The sequence below is a fragment of the Meles meles genome, chromosome 19 (assembly GCF_922984935.1).
Source record: "Meles meles chromosome 19, mMelMel3.1 paternal haplotype, whole genome shotgun sequence".
Classification (NCBI taxonomy): Eukaryota; Metazoa; Chordata; class Mammalia; order Carnivora; family Mustelidae; genus Meles; species Meles meles.
Window position 1 is genome coordinate 14,059,445 of NC_060084.1, and position 24,463 is coordinate 14,083,907.

General features: G+C 40.8%; 1 protein-coding gene across 1 annotated transcript in view; it reads right to left on the bottom strand.

Moving 5' to 3' along the window:
- PMFBP1 (polyamine modulated factor 1 binding protein 1) overlaps nt 1–24,463 on the bottom strand; it is a 51,177-nt gene that overhangs the window by 14,391 nt on the left and 12,323 nt on the right. The window contains exons 3-13 of the mRNA XM_045988523.1: nt 22,697–22,939; nt 19,498–19,719; nt 12,487–12,657; nt 11,529–11,639; nt 7,678–7,804; nt 7,419–7,576; nt 5,741–5,981; nt 3,663–3,852; nt 3,347–3,500; nt 2,140–2,307; nt 1,733–1,870 (exon numbers count right to left, since the gene is read on the bottom strand). Coding sequence (XP_045844479.1) covers nt 1,733–1,870; nt 2,140–2,307; nt 3,347–3,500; nt 3,663–3,852; nt 5,741–5,981; nt 7,419–7,576; nt 7,678–7,804; nt 11,529–11,639; nt 12,487–12,657; nt 19,498–19,719; nt 22,697–22,939 — 1,923 coding nt within the window. The remainder of the gene's footprint in view (nt 1–1,732; nt 1,871–2,139; nt 2,308–3,346; nt 3,501–3,662; nt 3,853–5,740; nt 5,982–7,418; nt 7,577–7,677; nt 7,805–11,528; nt 11,640–12,486; nt 12,658–19,497; nt 19,720–22,696; nt 22,940–24,463) is intronic.

Below are 24,463 nucleotides of genomic sequence, written 5' to 3' on the forward strand. Positions count from 1 at the left end.
TTGCAAATGAGATATAATCATCTACTTAGAAAACCCATGAGAAGTAACTGAAAAACTAGTACTGCTTAGAAGTGAATTCAATAAGAAGTCCAAATACAGAATAAATATGTAAAATAAATTAGCTTTCTTGTTAACAGTAATTAATTATAAAATGTAGAGGAAAATGTCCTAGAATTAAAGAGATGAAAAAAAAAAAAAACCCATCAGATCTATTGCCTTCAGTTGGTAACTTTAAAAATTGAGATATGGAATATTGATGAAAGAAAATGCATTTTAGAATGCAAAACTAAGCCTCTTTCCAATAACCTGTTTCAACTGATAATATATCTACTATATTTGAGGTATGCTTTTAAAAAGTTGAACATGCTTATACACACCAAAAACCCCCTGCAGTCTCCTGATTTCCATCAAAGGAATTCTGAAATGAGTGCTTTTCCTTCCACCTTTACAGGGCTATCTTTCTTTTGGCAAACATGATAATATGCCCATATTAAATACTGAGGTAATATCCCTTATATTCAGGGAGGTTCCTTGGAGGGGGGTCTCAGTGACTCAGACCTCAGCTCTGGACCACAGCAAAGGAGAGATTTATATCTCTAGAGGACAAAACTCCAGAAATGTCAGTTTCTGTGCTATCTAATATGGTAGATACTAGTCACATGAGGCTATTGACCTTTAAATAGAAACGAAAATTAGTTAATTTTAAATAAACGAAAATAAATAAAAAAAATAAAATGAAATTTAGTTAATATTAAAATTAAAAACTCAGTTCCTTCATCATACAATGCCATATTCCAAGCAGTCAACAGCCGCATATGGCTAGTAGATAACCGTATATTAGAAAGCTCTCATATAGAACTTCTCTGTCATCACAGAAAGTCCCATTGGCAGTGCTATTTTTATACTTTGCATAGTCCATACTATTTTAAGATTAACGTATTTTCTTCTTAAATTATAAAGGAATCAGAGCTGCTTTCATTTGTAACACAGAGACCACCTATCAAGATGCTATATTTATTTCCTGCAATAGATGAAATCTATGCAGTTAGGGAAAGTGTTGCCATTCATGATGAAGGGGAAAGAGGTTAGGTGTTCGAGCTAGATGATCCAGGTTCAAACGCCCTCTCATTGCTTATTCATCAGTTACCTTGAGCTCCAGCCTTTCTTTCCTCTGTAAAATGAGAATCAGGGTAATATCTACCTTTTTGGGAGTCAAGCAGGTGGAAGGCATGTGAAGGACGTAAGCAGACAGTCAATAAATGATGACTGACTTCAAGCATGGTGCCTTGTATATGTCAGATGCCATTTACGCTTTTCTGTCATTTTTATTTGTGTAATGACAAATAGCTGTCTCCCCTTCTATGCCCTTTCTGTGCTTTGGCACTATTTTTGGCAGTGTTCCCTAGCAAATTGCCCCCAACAATGGACTCACTCAACTCTGGTCTGAAATGTTGTTGTGGAATATTGCTGCCAAAGCCCAGATAGTTTGGGAGATCCAGCAGATAGCAAATAAGACCTTCCACATATATTTCTTTGGCTGAGCAAATGGTTGCGGGAGGGTTACCCGCCACTTCAAGGAGAAAAGTGGAGCTAAAGGCACCACAGAATACACGTGAGCATTTAGGCTGAGCATTTAGGTGCATTTCCATACTGGAGGAGAGGTAAGTGCTGATTTAAGGTCAAGGGTCACAGGGCTCACGTTTGCACTCCCTCAGGGTTTCTGTCAACTCACCTCATTGTTTAGCTCTTGGATGACTTGCTGGGAGGCGTTTTGTTTGCTGAGAGAGGATTCCAGTTGTGCGGAACATTGCATTAACTGTGCTTTGACATTCTCATTTTCCTCTTCCAACATCCGCAAATTTTCCTTTGTCTGCTCCCCCATTAGAGAACAAAACCCAGAAAAGAGGTGTTACCTCAGACTCCCGGAGCAGCCTGCTCCTCCTTCCCACGCCCACAGCTCCATTCTGCAGCGTGTGGTGTCTTGGGCCTTCTCTCTCCCTCTACCTTGCCTTTCTTACCTTCCCTCCCTTCTCTTCTGAGGTTTGAGCACCCATGGCCTCTGTATCCTGCCAGGCTCAGTGGGGCTCAAGTCTTGCCCTGGATTCATGAACCCAGCTCTTCCTGGACTCTCCTTCTCACCATTTTTTCTTTCCTTTTTTCCTCCTGTCGGAATGTCTCAAGCTCTTGCTCCAGCAACTTCTCCTGTTCTTTGCTCTTTTTCAACTGCTCCCGTTTCTCCTCCAGTAATCTTGTCACCTCCTGAAGCTCCTCGGTTAGACTGGTTTTGGCAGAGGCTTGCTCCCTGTGCTGAGAAATAAAGACTGGTCTGAAAGAGGGTGCCTGGGTGGCTCAGTTGGTTAAGCATCTGCCTTTGGCTCAGGTCATGATCCTGGAGTCCTGGGACTAAGTCTTGCATCAGGCTCCCTGTTTGCTCTCGCAAATAAATAAAAAAATCCTGCCTTTTTTTTTTGTTCTGTTTAAAAAGACTGGCCTGAAAGACAGTCTTAGGCTGTATATTTTTGAAATAAACAAAACAACACACCCCTCCCCAGACAAAGAGAATGGCTGAGATAAATATGAGGGCAACCCCTTGGTTATTTAGCATAGATAATAAAAAAGTTTCCTCAGATATCCAGCAAATTTTTTTTGTTCAATTAGACATACCAACTTATTTTATTTATAGATCCAGTTCCTACAGCATCACCCTTCTCTCCCACTTACCAAATCTTTCCACATAAAAAGGAATAACATGGAGGACATTAGGAGAAGGAAAGGAAAAGTGAATGAGGGGAAATTGGAAGGGGAGATGAACCATGAGAGACTGTGGATGCCAAGAATCAAACTGAGAGTTTTAGAGGGGATGAGGGTGGGGGGATGGGTGAGCCCGGTGATGGGTAGTAAGGAGGACATGTGTTGCATGGAGCACTGGGGGTTGTATGCAAACAATGAATCTTGGAACAGTGCATCAAAAACTAATGAAGTACCATTTGGTGACTAACATAACACACATTTAAAAAAACCTCTCTGAATAAAGTTAAAAAAATCTTAGAAAAGCACAAAAAGAATAATTCAGAGATTGAGGACTTTAGAATGACTGACAAGGATAGTTATGAATCCTATTTAAAAAAACCGAACATTGTCCTCTGACTGTTTTTAAGCTTAGCCCTTGAGAATGCTTATTATGGGTCGTGGGAATTAGAGCTAATAGGCTGGCTTAGCCTTCTAACACAAATGCTGGAAAATCAGTTTGAATGGATTGGTGGTAGCATCTTCCCCAATAAAGACCAATATATTTAATCTCAAGCAGAGCAGATGCTTGGGCTGGCAGCCTACTTGCCCGTTATACCTGGTGTTGAAGGAGTTTTAGATGGTCTAGCAGTTCATTCAGCTTCATTTCCTGCTCAGTCGTTGTCTTCTGAAACTGCCTCTTTTCCTTTTCTGAATTTTCAAGCTTCTTCCGGGTCTCAGAGAGTTCCAATGTCAGCTCCTCTATCCGCTTCCTAAAGCAAAATGGCGACAAGAGGAAGACAGACTCCAGGGTCTGCTTAAGCACATTGTGAGCCGGCTACCGGCGCTTGCTATCTCAGTCCCAGGCAGCTGCTGCCGTGTCCAGACCGGCTCGCCAGAGACAGAGCCTCTCCCTGGAGGTGAGACAGTGGTACCTCTTGGGGGCGAGCTCCTCTCCAGCCGTCAAGGAATCCTTCTGCAGCTTCTGAAGTTCTCTCTGCAGCTCCTGGATGGTCTCTGTCTTCTGCTTCTCCAGGAAAAGGTAGCTTTGCAGTTTCCTCTGCGTATCCTCCAGGTTATTCTTTGCCAGAAGGGTCTCCTCTTTGTACTGGGAAGCTTGCTGAGCTATAGAACCCAGCAGACAAGACAGGCACATGTGTGTGGGAGAAGGGATATGCATGTGTGAAGATCTGACTCTCAGATAAGACCAGCTAAAAAGACTGTTCCTTCAGTTTGTGACCTACTTCAATTTACAACCTGTCCTTGTTTCTCTCCATCTCATTATCACTCCTAAGGAGTTCTGTTAAGTCATCTGTCTTCAGCTATCCCCCAGCTGTAGACTGCTTCTGGACTAAAGTTAAACAAATCAATATAAATCGCTCAGTGTCTCTTATGTGACTTGTTCTGTCGTTAGGGACAAATCCTGACCCTAATGGAGTTTAGAGTCTCGTGAGGGAGACATAACCAGTCCACATGACCTAGAAAACCCAGTCATGTCAAGTGTGCACTCACCGTGAACTCCTGTGAAACAAGATCAGTGCGGGTGAGAACAGTTGGGGATGGACTTACGGAAGATCAGAGATGCTGCTAGGCCTGAGAATAAGGAGGAGGAAGGGAATTCCAGATGGGGGAAACATTAGAGCAAATGCACAGGAATGGAATGGGGGAGGCAAGTGGGAAGAGGATGGGAAGAGATTGGTTTGACTGGGAAGGAAAGTGGGAAGGAGTGCTGGAAGACTGCTGAGTGAGTGCATGGGCAGGAGGGCGCTTTGGAGGATTTTGAAAGCCAGAGAGAAATGTTTAGAGTTAATTTAGTGGGCTCTTGAGCAGAGACCTGGCAAAAAGAGTATTTTAGGAAAACTGAAATGTATTAAAAGGAGAAGGACTTCCTAAAGTTTCTCTTATTGTTTCTGTTTAAACATCACCTTTGTCTCCATTTTTCAGCCTGGGATGCTGGATGAAAGATGGTGTCAATACAGAAATAATGATATACCTTGGAAGAAGGAGGAGGAATTTCTTTTTTAAGCAGAGAAGAGAAAGTTCAGTTTGGGGAATGCTGCGTTAGAGGGGAAGGTGGATTGCCCAGGTGGAGCTACTCTCCAGAGACAAGAGTGACCACCGGTGCCAAGTAAGGGTTGGGGCTCTACGTTTTGGAGTTGTCCCAAGAATGAGACTGGAAGCGGGAAGGCAGAGTTTAAGGGATGGATGACTACTGTCAGAGAAGGAGGGAACAATGAGATTTGTGAAAGAAGAAGGGACCTGTGTGATCTCCAAAGATGGGAAACAACTGTTGAGTGAGGGAGGCCAAGAGCATACACAGAGACACACACAGTTAAAGGAGGCTGGGGAAGGAGGCCACACTAGGGACCTTTCCCCCCCAAAAATTGATATGTCACTCACATAACATAACATTTAACACTTTAAAGCATACAGGTCAGTGGTTTCTGCAATACTCACAAATATGTGCAATCATCACCAGTACCTAATTTCTGATTGTTTTCATCCCCTCAAGGGCAAGTCCATGCCCAGGGAAAGAAGTCATTAATGACCTCTGAGAAAGCAGTTTCAGCAGAGCAGCAAGGACATGATCCTTAGCGCAGGCTATGCAGGAGAGAATGTGTTGGGAGGCAATAAAGGGGAGAGAAGGTGTGTAAAGGAGGGAAGAACAAATTGTGTGACAGAGGTCCTGGAGAAGTTGGGGGGGAATGCAGAGCCCAGAAGCAAAGTTCCAACCCCTGTCCTCCCTGTGACGGCGAAAGGCCAACTTTAGCGGACGCTGCTGGGAAAACAGCAGGCCTGAGTGTTCAGCAGGTCACCTTCCCAGTTAAGGGTGAGTGAAGGAGCTTGGGAGGGCACTGTGATCCCTGTGAGATGTGCCATGAGATCATGATAAGGTCTGCAGTGAGGAGTGGGGAAAGGAGCAGGACATGGCCGTGCAGAGAAAGAGGGGGGAATGCCCTAGCCCCGAGCGAGGGTTGAGGGTGGTGGGGACACCGTCTGCTGGGGGCCTCACCTGCCAGCTTCCGTTGCTGTTGGGCCTCTTCGAGACTGTCCTTCAGCTTCTGGATCTCAGTTCGCAGGGCCCCACACTCTGCCCTGGACTTGTCCTGCTTCACTTCCTGGATGGTGCTTTCAAGTTCTGATGTCATTCGTTGCTGCTTCTCCAACTCCATCTCCTTTTTCATGAGGCTGTTCTGAACCTGTGCCAGTTCTTTCTCGAGCTCATGTAGCATTTCATCCTTCTCTTGGAGGAGCTGAGGAAAGCAAAGGGTGACCGCTGACAGAGGCCTGAACAGCTACCCAGGGAAGCCAGGTACTGATTATCTTGAGCCCCCTCCAGCCACCATCTTCTCTGGCCCGGATATCACACAGTCTCCAACCTCTGCTTCCTGCCTTAAGTCAGTCCATTCCCAACGCAGCAGTCAGAGGGGGCCCTCTGAAAGCCTAAGTCAGGTCTTGTTCTGCTTCTCCTCAAAGCCCTCTGCGGGCTCCATTTATTTGGAAAAAGGCCACTATCCTTCCAGCAACCTCTTGGATGCTCATGGTCTGGTTTGACCTCACCTCTAGCCACCCCTAACTCTCTTGGTTTGAGCTTGTCTCCTAGAATATTCTAAGCAGACTCCCACCTGAGGACTCTCGCGCTTGCTATGCCCTCTGCTTGGAATATTTTTCACTCTGCCTGGGTGGCTCCCTCACTTCATTCAAATCTCTGCCAAAATGTCACCTTATCACAGAGGCCTTCCCTGACCACCCTGTGTGAAACAGGAACTTACCAGTACCTGGCATTACATTATATATTAGTTTTGTGATTTGTTTATCGTCTGTCTTTCTGTACTAGAATGTAAGCTCCAGAGGAATAAGGATGTTGCATGTGTTATTATATTCTTAATGCCTCGAGTGGTGCTTGGCACATCACGGGAGGTCAAAAATATGGGTTGAATGAATATATGAATGACTCAGAATTGTTTACCCAGACTCCTGGCTGCATGTGGTCATCTCTCCAGATACTTCCATTTTGACTAATGGATTCCCCCCTGAACTTTCAAATAGGGGGCCTGAATGACCAGCCAGTCAAGCAGTTGGATGATTTCTGCTATCTCTGATAAAAGTGTAGAGTTGGAACTGTGCTGACTGTAAAAGCTTGCATTGGTATTACAACATTTCTGTCCTTACTTCTATTCCTAGGCTTTTCCAGGACATTGACTTCTACTGAGAACTACAGATCTTCTAGGGTATAGTTCCATTAATATTTTCAAACTGTCTGTATGCATATTCATAAGGTATTTGTAATTTTATACACTGAAATTCACTTGAAGTTCTTAATAAGAACTACACAATACTTAAAGCATTTCTTTCCATGATCAAGCATAAACAAAAGCATAAAAGAACAATGCAAGTGTGGCCCAAACTCTCTACCTTGCAGGCTGGAAAAGAACCTCTTGTAGAGTCAACATCTCTATGAAGGTCCCTGGATAATGGTATTTTATTTATTTATTATGTGCTATGGGAAGTCCCAAAGAAGTGCTCAGAACTGCCTCTGGGCCTAAAGCACCTGCAGTCTCATTGCTCACGTGTTGATGTTCTCCCAGGCAATCCCACTGGGGGCCGAGCTCCAGGACTTGCCCTGGACCAGGTCTGGTTTCACACCTGTCCTGTTGGCAGTTCTAACCAGAGAGCTCCTCTTGCCATACCTTGTCTTTCTTCAAGCCCAGCTTCTGGGTCTCTGTGAACTGCATCTGTAGCTCCTGCAGCCGCCTTTGCAGGATGGAAACCTCCTTATCCTTCCTCTCCATATGGGCAGATGTCTCCTCCCGCAGCCCGTGCAAGTCCAGCTCCAGCTTCATCATGTCTATGGCGGGAAGGGACAGAGTGCTCCTTACTCGGAGGAGGGCTCCAGCTTCCTTCTGCCTCTCCCTGCTGCCCCCCACACCCCACCCACTCCGGGTTTACCCTTCATGATGTTTTTCTTCTGCTCTGACACAGCCTCTAGCTCCATCCGCAAGTCCTTCACTAGGTTCTGATACTCCTCCACGTGTAGGCACTGGCTGTCTTTCTGCTCCTGCAAGTGCTTCAGTATCTGGCCAGGTAAGATAGGACCAGGGCAGGATGAGCACATGGGGCAAGAATGCTTTCTAAAATGCCACCTGTCCAGATTTGGCAAATCCAGAGAGACAGAGAGGGGAGAAGCAGGTGCCAGGGGCTGAGGGAGGGAGGGAGGGAATGACTGCTCATGCATACGGGGTTTCTTTTTGGAGTAGTGAAAATATTCTGGAATTAGTGGGGATGGTTGCCCAACCTTATGACTGTTTTAAAACCAATGAATTGTATATTTTACATAGTGAATTTTAGGGTATGCCAATTGTATCTCAATTAAACAAATTAAATTAATTTAAAAAAGGATACATCAGACTTATCACCCTCATGCAGAATGCGTACAAAAGCCACCATTCCTTCTGCCCTACAACAATTGACATTGATGGAACATCTATTATGTGCCAGGCACTGTCCTAGGTGTTGGGGGCCATAGAATAAGAAACACAGAAACAAATGTTTGACCCCATGGAACTGATTTCACAGTGGGGTGAGACAGATAAAGAGCATAAGTAGTCACCTGTAGAAAATGCTAACAGTTGATATGTGCTATAGAAGAAACAGAACAGCAAAAGGAGAAAAGAGGTGTATGGGGGGGAGAGGATTGCGTTTAGAAACAGAATGGAGAGTTTGGCCTCACTGAGAAGGTGCCTCTGAGCAGGGCCTTGCTGGAGGTGAAGGACTGAGCCATGTCATAGCATTGTAGTATCTGTAGGTATCTGCAGGCAGGGGAGCTAGCCAGTGGTCAAACTCTAGAGAGAGAACATGGTGGAGGGGCATGTGGTTAGAGGGGTGAGTGATGGAAAGAGTCGGGACATGAAGTGAGAGGTTAGTCGGTGATCACATCTTGGGGGACTTGTAGGCCTTGGGAAAGGACTTTGGCTTCTACTCTGAAGGTGAGGGGAATTGGCTATAACTAAGAGAAGGTAGAACACGTGGCTGAGGAGCAGTCAGTCATCTGGGCATCAAGGGATAGTTATGTGAATTCAGAGTTGTCAATAAGGGAGGATTGCAGCATGAAGACGGGGCGGGGGGTGGGAAGATGGAGAAACACAGGGCAGTCTCCATATGACCCAGGTGTGGGCACTACAGGGGCTCAAAATCTCACTCTATGCCAGGCCAGCTGAGTTCTGGCATTAACTGTGACCTGGGTAGTTCCATTCTTAATAGAATATCCAGGTTCCACGAAAGCATTGGATAGGACACATAAAATGGCAGGGAAAAGTGTATGCTGTTTCTTGGGGAAGTCTGCATCATTTTAAAAAAAAGGAATGGTAAAGAGGCATTAGTGTTTGGTCAACATAGAGTTTCAGTTGTGCAAGATGAAAAAGTTCTAGAGATCTGTTGCACAACAGTGAAAATATGACTCAACATGACTGAAATGTACACTTAAATGTGATTAAGATGGCAAATTTAACGCTACGTGTTTTTAGCCACTATACAAAAAATAAAAGAGTATGGGAGAAATAAAGACATTTTTCAGACAAAAAAATAGGAGTGTTAGGAGATCTTCCTGTAGGTGAGGATGTGAATAACATCGTACTGACCTTTAAAGTAAATATTGACAGATGTCCAAGGAGGAACTCCAAAATTCAATATTGATTCCTCATTCATTCAAATTTTTGCATCAGAAAGTCCTGTAAAGAGGAGTTTCTGTCCCTGCACTAAAGGACCCTTGAAGAGATTGTATGTGTTGTTTACTCTCTTGGCCACATCACCCTTTGCTGCTATTTCAGGATTAGCAAGCCTGCGCACAGTATGGCCTCAGGTGGCTGGCTTTGCCTTGGACTTCAGGTTCACGTATGACTGACTTAATATAAGATCTCACCTAGGAAATGCAAACTGGTGCAGCCACTGTGGAAAACTCTATGGAGTTTCCTCAAAAACTTAAACATAGAACTACCTTATGAGCCAGCAATCTCACTACTGGATATTTACCCAAAGAATACAAGAACACAAATTCAAAGGGAAACAAGCACCTCAATGTTTATTGCAACATTATTTACAATAGCTAAGATATGAAAGCAGCCTACAGGTCTATCAACTGACAAATGGGTAAAGAAGATGTGATAAATATGTGTGTGTGTGTGTGTGTGTGTGTGTGTGTGTGTGTGTATAAAACGGAATATTATTCAGCCTCAAAAAAAGAATGAAATCTTGCCATTTGCAATGATGTGGATAGAGTTAAAGAGCATTATCCCAAGTGAAATAAATCAGTCAGAGAAAGACAAGTACCATACGATTTTACTCATATGTGGAATTTAAGAAACAAATGAGCAAAGGGGGTAAAAAAGAGAGACAAATCAAGAAACAGATTCTTAATTATAGAGAACAAATTGAAGGTTACCAGAGGGGCAGTGGGTGGCGAGATGGGTTAAATAGGTGATGGAGAGGGGCACCTGGGTGGCTCAGTGGGTTAAGCCGCTGCCTTCGGCTCAGGTCATGATCTTGGGGTCCTAGGATCGAGTCCCGCATCGGGTTCTCTGCTCAGCAGGGAGCCTGCTTCTCTCTCTCTCTCTCTCTCTGCCTGCCTCTCTATCTACTTGTGATCTCTCTCTGTCAAATAAATAAATAAAATCTTTAAAAAAAATAGGTGATGGAGAGATCGCTTCTCGGCCTTTTGGCTAAGATCAAGTGTAATAGTCCTTTATGGTTTGTCTCCCTCCCAAACCCATCTTGTTTCTCACAAAACAAACTGGGGGTTGCTGGGGGGAGGTGGGATTGGGAGAGGGGGAGGGGGCTATGGACATTGGGGAGGGTAAGTGCTATCGTGAGTGCTGTGAAGTGTGTAAACCTGGCGATTCACAGACCTGTACCCCTGGGGATAAAAATACATTATATGTTTATTAAAAAAAAAAATTTGGAAGGGGAGGCGAACCATAAGAGACTATGGACTCTGAAAAACAACCTGAGGGTTTTGAAGGGTCAGGGGTGGGAGGTTGGGGAACAGGTGGTGGGTAATGGGGAGGGCACGTTTTGCATGGAGCACTGGGTGTTGTGCAAAAAGAATGAATACTGTTACGCTGAAAAAATAAAATGGGAAAAAAAAAAGATCAAGTGTAATAGGTGATGGAGATAAAGGAATGCACTTATCATGATGAGTATTACGTGATTTATGGAATTTTTGAATCATATTGTACACTTGAAACTAATATAACACTGCATGTTAACTGAAATAAAAACAAAATTTTTTTTAAAAAGATCTCATCTAGGAGAGCACTGAGCCTAGTTTTGACTATTGGTTGGTCAAATCTTGCTATTTGTTTACATGGTTTAGATGCTTATTCACTATTAGAATCAGCTTTTGAGATAGCTTTGAATTTTGAAAATATCGAGTTTTCTAAGGACTGAATTGGAATAAATAGCCTTCCCTAAATTTGGTGCTTTTCAACTCCAATTAGAAACTAGAAAGCTGGATGGTCCTTTTGAACCTAGCAAACCAATCAGAGTCTGTGTCTTGTTTGGACATACTATTGAGAGGGGGTTAAGAAGCAGGTGCAATTCCAAAATTTGGCTGTAAAACTGAATACTGCCAGACACATTCACTGGGACTTGGCATATATTACATACAGGATGCTTGTAGCAGGGCCAGTCAAGTTCACACAAATATAAACATATGATATAAAAATAAAAAATAAGCAAGAAAACCCAGAATCAAACCCAATTTAATCTGACACGCCCCAGGCACAAATAAGCAAAAGCTCTCCCACCTTTTTAATGTCCTCACAATCTTCTGAGGAACTAGGAGGATGTCTGTGTGTGGCTGTATAGGAAGCAAAGTCTGCTTGTAATTTTATCAAAGCCTCTTCACGCTCTAGAACCTGCAATGAGTGTAGGTCAGTTATACTGAATGATCAAAGTAATGTGATTATTACAAGTACTATTTTGGCAGGGTGTTCCTTTTTTCAGCCTAAGTTTGTTATAATATTATGTAATTCATCACATACTTCCTGTGGGGTTGCAACAGAGAAAGAATTAAGTTCTCAATCTTACATCAAGCCTCAGTAAGGCATAGACAGTGGTTTGTCTGAGTCTGCCAGTGGCCACGTTTTGGACTCCTTCCTGAACCTCTGTGTGTTCCAGCTTATGAGGCAGAAGGTTCTTTAAAAGCTGTGATGGAAAGACATCTAATCTATCAGAGGATGGGATTCAAAATTCAAGAATTAAAGAAGGAAGTTTTTATGGAATGCATGCATGTGTATGTACTTAAAAAATTAAAAATCATGAAATTTTTGTTCTTGGTTTAAAATAATTCAAACAAAACCCAAGCATCAAAAAAATAAGTGAAATCTCTCCACTTACTCTCCACTCTCATTTCTAGTTGGGGGTGGTGAGCACTATAGGCAATTTACGGTATGTACTTCTATATTATAATCAAAGACTTTAAAAAATGAAAGTGGAATTGAACTATACATAGGATTTTGCAAACTTTTCTCAACAATAGCTCACAACCCCATTTAATTCTTACAGTCTGCTTAATCCTTTTTCTTGGCTGCATATCATTCTACAATATGGTTGTTTCTTTAACCATTTTTTAAAAAAAAAATCTATTCAACCACTTGAGCAATCTTGCTGACAGAAATAACTTTAGGTGACTCTTTTTCCCTCCTTTCTTTCTTCATGGGTTTATTTTTGGTCTCTCAGAAAAATATTCTAGAAGTCACTTACCAAAGCATTGCTGCAGGCTAATTTATTTCGAAGTTCCTGGATTAGATCATCCTGTTCAGAGACCTTTTGCCAGACTTCAGACAGTCGTTTCAGGGTCTCCTGATGTTCTTGAATCATGCAAGAAGATGTGTATATACGCACTTTTGAATGATCACCCTTATTCTCAGTCTCCTGGGATATTTGGAAATAATGATTTGGTTTTGTTCATACTATCTGAGTTAACTTCAGAATGCCATATGCATGGAAAATCTCTTAGATCTACACACATCCTAAAAGTTCATGTTCACATATGTGAATCACAGCTTTCTTAATAAAAGAAAAAATTAACAAGTGCATACACATGGTTAAAAGTTCAAACAGTTCACAAGAGAATATACTGTACAGTTAGTCTTCCTCCCTCTTGACCCTCCATGACTCAAATCCCCTCCTCTGTGACAGTCTATGCCATTTTGGAGGGTATCCTTCCAAAGATATTTTATGCATCTTTGTGTATGCATATATGCATATGTATATAACCCTCTGTTTTTCCCCCTACACAAATTAAACTCTTCTAAAACGCTATTCTAACATTATGCTTGCACTTGACAATTTATTTAGGATATTTTCCATATTGTTACCTGTATATTTATCTGATTTTTCTTTTAAAATTAATTTCAAGGGACGCCTGGGTGGTTCAGTAGGTTAAAGCCTCTGCCTTCGGCTCAGGTCATGATCCCAGAGTCCTGGGATCAAGCCCGACATCGGGCTCTCTGCTCAGCGGGGAGCCTGTTTCCCCTTCTTTCTCTGCCTACCTCTCTGCCTACTTGTGATCTCTGTCTGTCAAATAAATAAATAAATCTTTAAAAAATTTAATTTCAAATTGCACAAGTAATATATATATGATCTATCTAAAACATTGTGGGCAAGTGTAAATTTCTCTTTGACTATACTACCTTTAATCCCATACTTGCTGTATTCTCCAGAGATGACAATTTGTGCATATACTTCTAGAACTTTATCTATACACTTACATACATAATAAGGAATCTGTAGAATACAGATGATGATATGTTGGCCTTTTAAAATATAAAAATAGATTTTTTTCACTCAAAAAGATGTCTTAGAAATATATCCAGGTAAGTATATGTACTTCTAGCTCTTTTAAATTGCTTTTCAGTGGGTTTATCTAATTTCCTATTGATGGGAATATTGGTTGTTTCCAAGTTTTTTTCTAAAATGAAGTTGAAATGAATATTTTTGCACATAAGTCTTTGAGTACTTATTCTGGTATATGTTTGGATTAAATTCATGAAGTAGGGGGGTGCCTGGGTGTCTCAGTGGGTTAAAGCCTCTGCCTTCAGCTCAGGTCGTGGTCCCAGGGTCCTGGGATTGAGCCCCGCATTGGGCTCTCTGCTCAGCAGGGAGCCTGCTTCCCCCTCTCTCTCTGTCTGCCTCTCTGCCTACTTGTGACCTCTCTCTGTCAAATAAATAAATAAAATCTTTTTAAAAAATTCATGAAGTAGGACTGCTAAGACATATTTAAAATTTTGGTAGACATCACACCATTATCCTTCAAGAAATTATACCAATTGACACGCCCATTAGCATGAGTGTGCCCATTTTCCTAGAACCGTTTAAAAAAATTTCTTTCTCAAAAAAAAAAAAAAAAGTCTTTCTCGGGAGAAAAATTGTAAGAGACTCTTAATCTCACAAAAGAAACTGAGAGTTGCTGGGGGAAGAGGGGGAGGGAGAGGGTAGTTGGGTTATGGACATTGGGGAAGGTATGTGCTATGGTGAGTGCTGTGAAGTGTGTAAAGCTGGCGATTCACAGACCTGTACCCCTGGGGCTAATAATACATGATCGGTTAATAAAAAATTAAAAAAATGTCTTTCTTTAGGTCATCTGAAATCATGTATGAGGGTTACTACATGCACATGGGTCTGCACCAACAATGAAGTGAACTGATTTAGATAGCCAGAAAAGAGGAAAGAGTTACAGTTTGGAGAGTAGATCTCTCCCGTTAAACTTGTTTCCTTAATTGGGCTTTTTCAGGCAAAGTTAGAAATAGTTTATATTCACTAAGCATGAAAGCTACCCATGAGCAAGCTGTAGAAGGGTCAGAGAGAAATCTAAAACTGACCATAAATAATATTCTTATAAGTAAGTTAGTGTGTAAGTGGGCAAAAGAATGGAAAATGACAGAAAAGTTAAGGAAAAAGAAGATGATATCTAGAGGTCCAATGTCTTTTTTTAAAAGTTTTTTTTATTTATTTGATATAGAGATAGGGCAGAGAAAGCACAAGTAAGCAGAGGAAGAGGGAGAAGAGGGCTCTCTGCTGAGCAGAAGCCCGATGAAGCTGGGCTCAATCCCACCAACCCAGGGATCATGACCTGAGCTGAAGGCAGATGCTTAACCAACTGAACCACCCAGGTGCCCTTACAGGTCCAATGTTTTAATACCACAGGATGAAAAATAGAAATTAATTTTAAAGTAATAGAAGAAAAATTCCCTGGGTTGAAGAAATTATTGATCTTCAGATTAAAAGGGTCAGTTAAATGTTGAGAGGCTTAATGAAAAATAAACTAAGAAACCTTAAGTCTAAAACCCTCCAGAATTCCAAGAAATCAAACTGGCAACTTACAAAAATCAGAAACGTCAAAATCTAACAATTTCTCTTTAATACTGGATGGTACAAGACAATGTAGCAATAACTTCAAAGAGTTAAAGGAAGGTGTTCCTGAAAGTTTATATACCCAGCCAAACTAGCAATTAGGAATGAAGACAAAGTGATCTTTTTCAGACATGTAAATACTGAGAAACCTAGCCACTCATAATTGCCTCTGGAAGAATTAACAAGCAAAAGTCCAAGAATTTAGAAGAGTTGGAGTATATTGCTTAAGTAATGATTAAAATTTGGTTTTATTTGTAATCTTAAAGAAATGCATACTTTATATGTTACATAAACAGTTCCAGAGATTAAACGAGAAATAAAAACATTCTAACTCATTTATTTTAGGGTAGCATAATCCAGAAACCAATATGAGATGAGAGCACAAGGATTTGAGTAAGAAAACTAATCTCATTTCTGAAAATAGATACAAAAAATAAAATATTAAGCAATTTAATATAACAGTTTATTGTAATACAATAATATATTGTTATTATTAAAATAAGGCAAAATAATAAATAAAATAAAATAATATATCACAATCAAGTAAAGTTAATTTCAGGAACATAGAGATTGTCCTATAAATGAAAATCTATTAATGTAATTCACTTCATTATAGGGAAAAACCTCTATGATAACCTTGATAACTGCTAACAAAAACATCTGATGAAGTTGAACATTCATTCCTGACAAAAATTATCAATAAACTACATAGAGACAGTCACGCTTCCACTTGAAAGAGAATATTAACAAGCAGCCAAGAACAAACATACTTATTAGTGAAATAATAGAACCATTTCCTTTAAAATGAGAAACAAGGCAAGGATTTTATAATTCAACATTGTTCTGGGGGGTCCTGGTCAATGCAGTAAGATGGAAAATAAGTTGTATGAATATTGAGAAGGGCAATTTAGAAATACCAAGCAGTCCACTGAAAATCTGGTCAGAGAGTTTAAAAAGGTGATAGAACAAGAGTTTTCCTATACATCAGAAATAGTTAATAAAATTAAAAACAACTATAACATATCTAGGAGTAAACTTAGCAAGAAATATGTGAAATCTATAAAGAAAAGTATAAAATCCTATTGAAGGGTGCCTAAGAAAACTTAAATAAAAGTAGAAGCATGTCATGTCCCATAGAATATGCTAATTCCCCCAAATTAATATCTAATTTGAAAGTAAATGAACATAAATCTAAATTTCACCAGGAAAAGATGTACAAAAGTGGTCAAGAAATATTTGGAGGGGCGCCTGGGTGGCTCAGTGGGTTAAGCCGCTGCCTTCGGCTCAGGTCATGATCTCAGGGTCCTGGGATCGAGTCCCTCATCGGGCTCTCTGCTCAGCAGAGAGCCTTGCTTCCCTTCCTCTCTCTCTGCCTGCCTCTCTTGTGTTTTCTCTCTGTCAAATAAATAAATAAAATCTTTAAAAAAAAAAGAAGAAATATTTGGAAGTCAAGAACAGGGAAGGAGGATCTACTTTGAAGGAGCTATCAAAATATATCAGTTAAAGTCACTAAAAAACTGTGATCTTGGTGCAAAAACTGGCAAATAGATCAAAAGAAAAGAGTTCAGAAAGAACCACGTGTACATGGGGATCAGCATATATACTGAGTTGGCAATTCAAATCAGTGGGGAAAGTGTTCAACAAATAGAAGTGGGACAGCTGGAGACACCTTTTGGTAAACATAAAATTATGTGTATCTATAGCTATATATCTACATATATATATATATATATATATATAGGTTATCTATCTATCTATCATCTATCATCTGACTATCTAATCTATCTATTCATCCATCCATATCAATTCCAAATGGACTAAAGATAAAAACATAGAAATGCAAAAATATAAAAAGTGCTAAAAAAATGAGGTAAACTTTTGTAATCTTGGGGAGTAGAGAAAGCCTTCCTAAGCAAGAAATAAAACCCAAGAGCACCTGGGTGCTTCAGTCGGTTGGCTGTCTGACTCTTGATATTGGCTTGGGTCATTATCTTGGGGTCATGAGATCCAGCTGTCAGGCTCCATGCTCGGTGGGGAGTCTGACTGGAATTCTCTCCCTCTCCCTTTGCCCCTCTCCTGCTCTCTCTCTTTCTCTCTCAAATACATAAATCAATCTTAAAAAAAAAAAAAAAAAGCAAAGAAAACCCAGAATCTGTAAAGGAGGACTGAAAGACTCAACTCCATAAAAATTAAAAAAATTTCTGTATGGTGACAAATACCATTAATAAAGTAAAATGAAAAGTTACAAACTGGGAGAAGATATCTGTAACATATGTAGTAAAGCATTATTACCTATAATATATTAAGACGCTCTTATAAGTCAATACAGAAAACACTAAATGCCCAATATAAAACTGGTTAAGGATTTAAACAAGTAGTTCATCAAGCAGAAATCCACCTGACTGATACACTCATGAACAATGCTCAATACTTTGTTAGTGTGGTGGGCACTGTGATGTGTCCCCTTCAGCAATGAAGGACTTATTCCCCCAGCTGCTGGAAGTGCTTCCCAAGACAACCCTCGGCTCTCAGCCCTTTCTGGGGATTACCTGGGCTGAAGAAAACTGCTCTGCTCCAAGTCATGCCTCTCCCTAGGGACAGATCACATCCATAACTGATCAACATGGAGGAAGAAGGCCAGCTCCCTTCTCCCTAATTTGGGACCCCTTTGTATGTCCATCCAGCCCCAGAGCTTCCATAAGATTGGCTGAGGCCTTTGTTGGGACTGCATTACAGCTCAATTTCTCCCTCTGCTCCCTGCTTCCTTCTCCTTCTTTTCACAGGTGTTGATATCAAGGGCTCTTTCTAAAAAAAATGTACTGCATGTCAATCTGTGTCAGAGTCTGCTTCCTGGGGGAACCCAACCCACAACTTTTAGAATGAAAGGAAATGAAAACTGTAACGAGGAAACTTGTTTTTTTGTGTGTTTGTTTTTTTTTTCCCCATGCATGAGTTTAGCACAACTTAAAATGACTAAAAACATACCATGTGAGTGTGGGGAAGCAAGTTCCCTTAATTATTATTGGTAAAAGTGTAAACTGATAGAATATTTCCGGCATTCAATTTAGAAGTATTTTTTGATGTTAAAAATAAGGGTATTTCCTGACCCAGCAATCCCACTTCAGGAAATTATCCCATAGGAATAAGGATGTCCATTACATCTTGTTTGTAATAGACAAAATAGGTCAGTAGATGGTATAGTCATACCATAGAATACAAGGTAGTTACTAAAATTGTCAAGATATACATTTAAAAAGCAAGGTATAGAACCACGTTTATAAAATGACCCATTTATGTAATAAGAAAACCCTAACCATTTATATATGTAACTGTATAACAAAAGACTGAGGAAGATTCCCAACAGATTATTCAAATGATTACCTAAAGGGAAGAGAGTAGGGTAGAGGAGGCTGAAAGCAGACTTTTACATTTAATTTCTGTGATTCTATCTAGGGAACCTACATTGTTATATTACTTCTGTAATTAAAAAAAGCAATTAAAAGAAAAAGATTCAGGCATTTTTGCTCTGCTTTGTTATCTTTCATGGACTTCACCTCCTGTTTGATCCTGAAGTCATGCTTTGCATGAGTCCTGTGACCGAGAAGAGCATGAGAACATGGAAGATTTGGGAGCCTGTTTGGTAATTTGATTTTTGCCTTATTTGAAGTGGTAGCACTTTATATTAATTAAGGAGCCTCAAAATTCTTAGGGAGGAATTTTTTTTTCTTTTTTTTTTTCCATTTTATTTATTTTTTCAGCGTAACAGTATTCATTCTTTTTGCACAACACCCAGTGCTCCATGCAAAACGTGCCCTCCCCATTACCCACCACCTGTTCCCCCAACCTCCCACCCCTGACCCTTCAAAACCCTCAGGTTGTTTTTCAGAGTCCATAGTCTCTTATGGTTCGCCTCCCCTTCCAATTTTTTTTTTTTTTTAATAAACATATAATGTATTTTTATCCCCAGGGGTACAGGTCTGTGAATCGCCAGGTTTACACACTTCACAGCACTCACGATAGCACTTACCCTCCCCAATGTCCATAGCCCCCTCCCCCTCTCCCAATCCCACCTCCCCCCAGCAACCCCCAGTTTGTTTTGTGAGTTTAAGAGTCATTTATGGTTTGTCTCCCTCCCAATCCCATCTTGTTTCATTTATTCTTCTCCTTAGGGAGGAATTTTAAAGGAGATGTGAAGGCTGTAAGTTGAAAGCTGAGGGCTACAAAATTCAAGGGAAGGAACGACATCTGGTTGGAGGTTTGGGTTTCCCTCAGAGAAAGCAGGGACTGTTACCTGGTGACCACCTGGGAGCATGTCCACTTGCTGAGCTCCTAGGCTGAGTGGCCTGGTGTGAGGCCTACCTGACTGACGATCCCGCTGAGCTCCCCCTCCAACATCTTCACTTGGCATTCCAGTAACTCGATGTTGCTCAGGGAAGTCTGGTATTTATCCCTGTAGAGGCTTAAACTCCTTTCTAGGGAGATGATCTTGTCCCCGGCCAAAGCAAGTTGCTCCTGGGCCAAATGGAGCTTCTCACCTGTGTTCTCATTATGATTTCCCATTTCCTCCTCATAAAGAATCACCTGTTGGTAAAGGAATGAAACCACATTGAACTCATGGAAACATCTAATGAGGAAAGGGTATGGCTATAAGGACCCCAAGCAGAGGAGTCTTATGTTTTCACTAGAAACCTAGAAGTACAGAATAGGCCCAGCACAGATTTAAAAGCTACAGTATATAATATCAGAATGTTAATGATTAGAAATCAAAACAAAAAGGTTGTCCTATTTGGATGGTAAGCTTCTTGAAGGCGGGGACCATTATCTATTTCCCATCTGTCTGGCATGTAGTAAAAAGTCAATAAGGACTTGTTAGTTGCTTAGCGGGAATGAGTTTATATAGCTCCATTTTTAAAAAGGCTTAAAGTGCCCATGTACTTTCCTTCCTAGGTATTCTCTAGAGATCTAATTTAGAAAATGTGGAGCCTCTCATGCACACAGAAAATTTCCTGAGAGATTGAGGGGGAACAACCCCAAGTTCCTCTGGGGCTTGGACAGTTCTCATTTAGCTTGTGTTCTCTTCCTAATCTTCAGCTAATCGATTGATTAGTTGACCAACAGACAGATATTTATTGAGTGCTCTTAAACAATGTCTTGGGTGCTGGGGGATATATACCTATTAGACATAGTCTCTTTAATTTGGGGAAGGTATGATTTATAACTGGCAAATAACTATATATAGCTGCTATGGTCAACCGAATGGCCAGATTTACATGTACTGAAGGAGTTAAGAGCAGGAGGGTCATCAGGAAAGGTTTCATTTTGGTTCAAATAGTTCAGTGTAGAATTTTGATAGAACTTCGTTCTGTCGGTCTAAGCTAATTATGCTTGCTGCCTGCCATTTGAAGTTCCTCCTAGGAAGAGGTCATTTAGTTTGAGGTATTGATCAGAAAAGGGGAAGACAGAAAGAATATTTTATATTCAAATGTTTATAACAGAAGCTACCAGTGACTTTCTCACATTCCAGAGGCATTCACCGTTCCTTTGAAAGCTAAACCCATTCCAACCACAAGCATCTTCAACTCTTTGCCTGAGGGATGCTCTGGCCTCAGGAGCCCACTCCAGCAGAGGAGCAAGACAAGGCAGGTTTACAAGTATGGGGGAATTAATACCCCCAGGAGCAGCCTTCAAGCAATGACTGGGTGGTGAGTTGGGATCACTGTGAGGCATGTTCTACACTACCACTCCCAGTTCTCCAGAGGGGCTGAATCCGAGGTGCCCATGGTAGTGATCTTAATACTGATTTTCTTTATAGGGTTCCTGTCTTTCTTTGACTCACTTCTCCACTCTCCCTCTGGATCACCTCTTGAATTGACTACTTTACATTCATCTCCTTGTCTTAGGCTCTGCTGTTGGGAAATCCAGCCCTACACAGAAGCCTGATGCTACCGTGCAACAAAGTATTGGGGAAAATTGGCAGAATGCCTAGAGTAATTTTTTCCAATGTTTTCCCAGCTTGAGATCATTTTCAGTGACTGCTATTTACCAGATCCCACATTAATTATCCCCCTCCTCCTTAGTAGTTGAGACGTGACTTCATTTGGAACAGCAGTGCATGTCACTGAAATACATTTCCTTGGCTTCCTAAGAACTAGCTGTAAGCCACGTGACTAATTCTGGCCAACGATACATAAATGTATAAATGTATAAATGTAAGGACACTTCTGAAAAGTGTCCTTAAAAGAGAAGAGCATGTCTTTTTTCCCCCCACCTCCTTCCCTGCCCTATCCTGCTTGGAACAAGGAAGTGATGACTGGAGGTCTAGCAGCCACCTTAGGAGATCTAGAAAATGGAAGTTTTGAGCTGAGGATGGTAGACCCAAAAGGGAGGACCCTAGGTACTTGATGACACATGCAGTTCCTGTAACATCCCTAGACCACCTATCTCCAGCCTTCTTCTATATGTCAGAGAAATAAACTATCTAAAGTCACTATTACCTTGGGGTTTTCTGTTACATGCAGCCAAATAGAATCCCAGCTAATTCAGTGTTGCTCTATCCAAGCTGGACTCTTGTTTAAGAACTGGTCAGTTTTAGCCCAACCCTGCTTTAGTTTTATTAAACGATGGTTTATGTTCATAGGCTTTGCCCTCAATTTTACTTTGTAGGATAGCTTTTCTCTGTTTCCTTCCCTTCCAATCCTTTTCAGCAAATTCTCATAACGTTCCCTTTTAAAAAATTCTACATTCTGTAAGTCCTCATAAAGCCCCTGGAATTACTCCTTAAGCAACAGCACCATCTTAGACAGTCCTTGGAATTTTATCTCTAATGGCAAAGAAGAAAATGCTCAGGGAGGCTGTCTGTCTCACTTCTTAGAACCCATAGTTTCACTGCTGCTAGTGCTACCATTGCTCAACTGGTTTAAATTCTATAGTTTTGGTCTTTGGAATTTACTCACGATTCCACGAGGATGCTCTTTCTGATTTAAAAAAAAAATACTATCTTGGGACATGAATGGAAATGAATGTTCAGAATATACTTGAGTCTATATGATCTAAAACTGCAGCCTGAAAAAAATGACCAATCTGGTACTTTCAATGATTGACTCAGACTTAATATCTGGTTATCTTATCAGCTATCCAAGTGCTAGGAATTTTTATATTCTCAAAATCTGGTTTTTCTAAAAATGGTTCATTTAATGGACTTTATACCTTTTTTATAACCTTCAGAGACCTAGAGTCTTTTGCATTTAAATTGCAAGGATAATAGGATGGAAATGACGGACCTATAGGCATTACTGCCCCCCCCCCCGCAACACACACATCACATCACATGTCCCATGTACACTGATACTGGAGCTCTCACCCAATTACGCCGTTCTCTTTAGTTTTCTCTGTTCAGCTTCAAAAAGATTAAGAGTTAAAGAGGGGAAGTTGATAAAACCTGCTCAGGATGTTGAGAAACTCTCTTCTGTAAGGCCAGGGTCTGCTTTCTAGTAGGTGTGGTCTGAGTTCAGTGGGTACCTGGGCTTAGGAGACATTCCCATAGTTATTCTATCTATACCTCATCTTCTTTCAGTTTGCAGTGATGGTGGAGAAGAACCAGGTCAGAAGTCTGCTTCTCTAGGACAGACTGATACTGCAGGAGGGAACAGTAAGAAGTCTGCAACTCCTCTGTGCGACACTCCAGTTCTTGCTGAAGGGCTAGCAATTTTTTCTTGAGTTGTTGGAGTTGTCTCAGATGGCACTGTTTACTGGGCTCAAACTCCATCCGTGACTCCTGGAATGCTAATGCTTGTTTCTTATTCTGCAATTGAGATAGAATATATGGGGGAAAATACCTTTAGGCTGTCATTAAGAATGCATTCATTCTTTGATTTTTTTCATTTGTTCAACCATTGACGTCCATCTCTCCATCATTTCGTCCACAGGCACTTAGTAAACCTTTCACTCTATCTACATTGAAACATCATTTTGTATTTCCATCCTGTAAGGAGGATTTGAAAGAAGAAAAAAATCCTACTTCTTTCCTACTAGTTAGATCTACCACTCATATTACTCAGGCCAGAAGAAAAAACATACATCTAAAGGACCTAGAAAGTAATATAAAGATACACACAATAATGTTATTTTTTTTTTGTCTTCACATTTAAAGATAACCCAATTGATCTAGAACACAATGGAATTCTGGTCAGTTTTTGGACTAAACTTGATTTACACTTAGATAAAAGGGCAAACTCTTGGGTGGGCTCTTGAGGAAACAGCTTTCTGGAGTGCTGGCCAATGGGAGGCAGAGATTATTTAGGCACATTGACTCTGTTGTCTCCTCCTGAAGGAAGATGTGACCTTGTAGATGGTGAGTGTGTGTGTGTGTGTGTGTGTGTGTGTGTGAGAGAGAGAGAGAGAGAAAGAGAGAGAGAGAGAAACAGGGAGATCTCTTCCTGTCAATCCACAATCAAATTGAAATGCTGCTAGACCCATCCTACATTTTCATTCATTCATTCAATAAATATATGTTGAGCACCTACTTTGTATCAGGTATGCTGCTGGTAGGATACATCCCTGAGTTGTTTATTTCAGTACAGGTGAGGTCTCTGCACTGAAGTTCCTATATTTTCTTGCCCAGTATCCCTGATGACATGTGAAAGACAGGTGGATGAAGAGCATGGCTTATGGGCACGCCTTAACTCCCTTCTCTGCTTATTATCCTCCTACTTATTCTGTAAAATCCTGTCCAACTTTTGCTCTCCTTCCTCTTTTCCCTGCAAAGCCATCTTTGCACCAATACCATAGACTTTATTGGCATGTCTTTACTATGGCATTTCACATTCTGCTTTGCATTGCAGTGACCTCTGTGTATCTTATCTTCTATTAGATTATAAGCCCCTGGAGGGCAGGGGCCATGTCTGATTCGATAGGACCTAGACTAAAGGTTTATACACAGTTAGGTATTGAAGGAAATTAGGAAATTAAATAGAGACTAGGCAATCTCACTGGTTCCCCAAAATTTGAGCTTGTGGCCTTGGCCTCATTCACAGAGTACTTTCAAACTTTCTAAAAATTAACTTTTTTTTAACAGTTTTAGTGAAGTAACTTTGTATATCACACAATTTAACCACTCTAAGTATATATTTCAATGATTTCTAGAAAATTTATGGAGTTGTGCAACCATTGTTAGAATCTGGTTTTAGAACTTTTCCATAACCTCAAAAAATTCCATCTTGCCCATTTGTCACTCTTGTTTCTACCCCAGCTCCAGGCAACCACTAATCTCTCAGAGGCTTTCTGCCTCTATGGATTTGCCCTTTCCAGACATATCATATAAATGGAA